The sequence below is a fragment of the Mandrillus leucophaeus genome, unplaced genomic scaffold (genome assembly GCF_000951045.1).
Source record: "Mandrillus leucophaeus isolate KB7577 unplaced genomic scaffold, Mleu.le_1.0 Scaffold672, whole genome shotgun sequence".
NCBI classification, from domain to species: Eukaryota; Metazoa; Chordata; class Mammalia; order Primates; family Cercopithecidae; genus Mandrillus; species Mandrillus leucophaeus.
Window position 1 is genome coordinate 494,084 of NW_012107275.1, and position 4,788 is coordinate 498,871.

General features: G+C 52.7%; 1 protein-coding gene across 1 annotated transcript in view; it reads right to left on the bottom strand.

The window, feature by feature from the left end:
• UBE2J2 (ubiquitin-conjugating enzyme E2, J2) overlaps positions 1-4,788 on the bottom strand; it is a 31,018-nt gene that overhangs the window by 12,160 nt on the left and 14,070 nt on the right. Inside the window, exon 3 of the mRNA XM_012002000.1 lies at positions 974-1,014. Coding sequence (XP_011857390.1) covers positions 974-1,014 — 41 coding nt within the window. The remainder of the gene's footprint in view (positions 1-973; positions 1,015-4,788) is intronic.

Here is a 4,788-nt window from a genome sequence, read left to right on the forward strand (position 1 = left end):
GATCTCCTGACCTCGTGATCCGCCCGTCTCGGCCTCCCAAAGTGCTGGGATTACAGGCGTGAGCCACCGCGCCCGGCCAGGAGAGCCTTTTTCATTCTTACCCACCCACAACCCTCCCGACAGTCCAAAGCAGGGGTTTGCAAACCACCTTCTAGCAGCAGCACTTTCCTCTAGTGAAATCTCATCCAAAGTCTCCACACACAGGCAAACAGAGCCTGCTGCTCCAGCCACCTGAAGCCGGGGCCCTGCGGCTGGACAGCCAACTGCTGACCTGGCCCTGCTGTGCCTTGCACTTGCCGGTGGGACAGTATCCACGGGCACGCTGACTCCTGACCTGGCCCAGACCAAGACTGGCGCCCGCCTCCACCAAAGGCCCCAGAAACTTGCTGACAGCTTCAGCATCTACTCTGTAAACGACACCCAGGACTCTAGGTGGTGTCTGCTGACCTAGAGGGGTCAGACTGCTGGATCGGCCCTGGTAGCTAATGAAGGACTGAGGTGCTGGGCAGGTCCTGCAGCCTCCCAAAGCCCCAGATGCCACCACACAGGGGTACTTCCGCTTAGCTCAGAGACCGTCCTGGGGATCGCGAGACCCTGGGGGCGCCCAGCACAGAGGGCATATTGAATACATATGTCTCTCCTTTGATGATATGCACCAGGTCTTAAGAAACAGTGGAACAGGCCAGCTTCAGTGTTTACCCCAGTCTGGTTTTCTCGGCTGTGGCCCTATGGTGTCAGAGGCTGGTGAACACAGACGCTGCAAGCGGCCCCGGGGGCTGAGACACATCAGCAGAGCAAACGCTTCCAGCGCGTGAAAAAGCAGACAAGGGTGAGTTCCAACTAAGCCAATTCAACGAGCGCACATCCAAAGCAGAAAGGCTGCTGTTTGCAAATAAAAGATGTTGAACAGGCAAGGTTGATCCAGAATATAAAAACGGCCTGGTGTTCTTCTACCTAAGTACAGAATCCTTACCTTCGTAAGGGGTCATCTCTGGGCCTCGGACGACATAGTGCCTAAGGGAGAGAAGAAAATTACTTGGGATTTGGGGACAGCAAATTCTCCAAAACCTGAAGCATTCCAAGCCTGGGGTTTATAGGACCCAGTCAAAATTACATTCACATTCAGGCAGTGAACAGATGCAGGTGAAGTGTCACACAGCCACACAGCTTCAAAGCTCCCAGTCTCTTCTACTGTGGGTGCTTTCAGTCTCTTTGTAACAGGATCTTAAAGACTATACTTTATATGTTTATCATAAAATACCTTTGTTTCTACAATATAGTTAATCCTAATTATTAATAACTGAAATCTTAAATAAATTTTAATTTCACAGTACGTTACTAAGATGTACTTGAAGACGGTAATCCCAGCACTTTGGAAGGGCATGGTGGGAAGATCACTTGAGCCCAGGAGTTTGACACCAGCCTAGGCAACACAGCAAGACCTCACCTTTATTAAAAAAAAAAAAAAACAGCCAGGCGTGGTAGTGCATGCCTGTGGTCGCGGCTACTCATGAGGCTGAGGCGGGAGGATGCCTGAGCCAGGAGTTTCAGGCTGCAGTGAGCTATGACTGCTACCACATCCCATCTGCGCAACAGAGTGAGACCCTATCTCCAAGGAAAAAACGATGTACTTTACAATGTACATTCTTAAATGTACTTATACATAATGTGTTTTCTGGTATCACACACACAGGCTAAACAGAACACAGCCAGTGATGTGGGGCCGGCTCTGTGCCCCAGCCGTTTTTCATGCTCCTGGAAAAACCATGAGTGACAAGCAGCTGTCCTGGAGAAGGAACAGGAACTGCCGTGATTGTCCCCAAAACCACAGTCCCCACACAGAGCTCACCCTCAGACCAGGGGCAGCAGCAAACCGACTAAACCCTCCTCCACACAAATAAACAAGGCTTCTGCTTCACGGAAAGAGGTGTCTGGGCTTTACAGATTCCCAAACCAAACAGAAGTGCACAGAGATGGAAAGTAAAGCCAGCTAGAAATGCCAGAAACCAGACACGGTTGCAACTGCCAACACCAGCCAACACCAGCCATCATCTTTCCCCTTGCTCTCCCCCAGGACATGTGTGACATCAGTTTAAAACTAACGGGGGCACAGGCTTAGTGGCTCACGTCTGTAATCCCAGCGCTCCGGGAGGCCGAGGTGGGTGGATCACCTGAAGTCAGGAGTTCGAGACTAGCCTGGTCAACATGGCGAAACTCCGTCTCTACTAAAAATACAAAAATTAGGCTGGGCGCGGGGGCTCACACCTGCAATCCCAGCACTTTGGGAGGCCGAGGCAGGTGGACTGCCTGAGGTCAGGAGTTCGAGACCAGCCTGGGCAATACGGTGAAATTCCATCTCTACTAAAAATACAAAAATTAGCTGGTCGTGGTGGCGCACACCTGTAATCCCAGCTCGGGAGGCTGAGGCAGGAGAACTGCTTGAATCTGGAAGACGGAGGTTGCAGTGAGCCGAGATGGCGCCGCTGCACTCCAGCCTGAGGGACAAAAATACTCAAAAGAAAATACTAATGGGATGATGTGATGCGTGCTATCTGCCAGCTGATATGTTTTCTTCAAAAAATGCCATTGTCATGTGTCAGTGGCCCAGGAACCCAGGGACTCCGAGCTCAGCAGACGACGCACCCAGGAGTGTGGCCTTAAGTTGCTCCTGTACCCAATTCCTGTGCCCAAGCTGCAAACACTGGGAAGAAATAAAGAAGTCGCTCTCTTCCTGAGACAGAGCCCAGCAGCCTTGGGGCAGCCGAGACAAGATGGGATCCATGTGGCCCACAGCGCACCCCACAGGCCTTTCCTGGGAAAGCACGCTTCTCTCAGGGAGGGGAGAGACCTGTGGAGGCCCTGCCAGGGGCTCCCGCAGCACAGGCCTGACACTGACATTGTCCTCCCCGGTCAGGTGCCACCACCTGACAACCGGGGCTTACTGCCTCAACAGTACACGCAACGTGGTCTACGCTGAGCCCCTGCTCTCCTGGAAGTCCGGTATTTTGGTATTTTGGCAGGTGCCAGGCAGAGGATGCCTAGGACCAGCCCCATAAAGTTCCTCGGCCTTCCCCTAAAACGTTTCGGTTTCCAATGAGCTTCTCTGGTCAACATTCCACACGCGCCGTCCAAACCCAAGCCTGCTGCTGGGAATGGAGCACAGAGACTTTGCCCCACGTGCCTCTTCCACTGCTGTTTTCTCTCCATAATTTGTGTGCGTGCGTGCACGCGCGCGCGCGTGTGTGTGTGCGTGTGGCGGAGTCTCGCTCTCTCCAGGCTGGAGTACACTGGCGCGATCTCAGCTTACTGCAACCTCCACCTCCCGGGTTCAAGCAATTCTCCTGCCTCAGCCTCCCAAGTAGCAAGTAGCTGAGATTACAGGCACACGTCACCATACCTGGCTAATTTTTGTATTTTTAGTAGAGAACGGGTTCCACCATGTTGGCCAGGCTGGTCTCGATCTCCTGACCTCGTGATCCACCTGCCTCGACCTCCCACAGTGCTGGGATTACACGCGTGAGCCCCCGCGTCCAGCCTCTCTCCGTAATATTAATGGTGAGTATTCTTTGTGAATCATCCAACCTGCACAGGGTCTTGGGGATGCCTGACCCACAGACTTGTGGGAAACGATTCCCCACACGATGAAGGCGTCCTCGCAACCAGGGAGGCGGCGGCTACCGTGGAACTTGTCCCTCGCACCTGCCAGCAATGTCCTAGGGGGCCACATCTGATTTTCAGCACTGGGGGCAGAGAGCACTCTGGTGGCCAAGGGGCTCTGCCTCACCCTGGGTATCCTCCACCTGCCTGGGCTGGGCCTCCTCTGTGAGCCAGAGAAGGTGGACCCCTGACCAAGCAGAAACACACTTCCTTTCAACTCACTGAAGTATCTTTTCTCTGGAATTAAAAAAATTAGGCCAGGCATGGTGGCTCATGCCTGTAATCCCAGCACCTTAGGAGGCTGAGGCAGGCAGATCACCTGGGATAAGGAGTTTGAGACCAGCCTGACCAATATGGTGAAACCGTATCTCTACTAACACAGGAGAATTGCTTGAACCTGGGAGGCATAGATCACAGTGAGCCGAGATCATGCCATTGCACTCCAGCCTGCGCAACAGAGCAAGACTGTGTCTCAAAAAAATAAATAAGGCTGGACGCAGTGGCTCACGCCTGTAATCCCAGAACTTTGGGAGGTCGAGGCGGGCAGATCACGAGGTCAGGAGATTAAGACCATCCTGGCTAACACAGTGAAACCCCATCTCTACTAAAAATACAAAAACAAAAAACTAGCCGGGCATGGTGGTGGGCACCTGTAGTCCCAGCTACTCATGAGACTCAGGCCAGAGAATGGCATGAACCCGGGAGGCGGAGCTTGCAGTGAGCCGAGATCGCGCCACTGCACTCCAGCCTGGGCGACAGTGCTAGACTCTGTCTCAAAAAAATAAATAATTAAAAAATAAATAAATAACTTTTTTTTATTTTTCTTGAGAAGGAATCTCGCTCTGTCCCCCAGGCTGGAGTGCAGTGGTACGATCTCGGCTCACTGCAAGCTCCGCCTCCCAGGTTCATGCCATTCTCCTGCCTCAGACTCCCAAGCAGCTGGGACTACAGGCACCCGCCAACACGCCTGACTAATTTTTTGTACTTTTAATAGAGACGGGATCTCACCATGTTAGCCAGGATGGTCTCAATCTCCTGACCTCGTGATCCGCCCGCTTCGGCCTCCCAAAGTGCTGGGACTATAGGTGTGAGCCACCACGTCCGGCCATAACTTTTTTTTTTTTTTTTTTT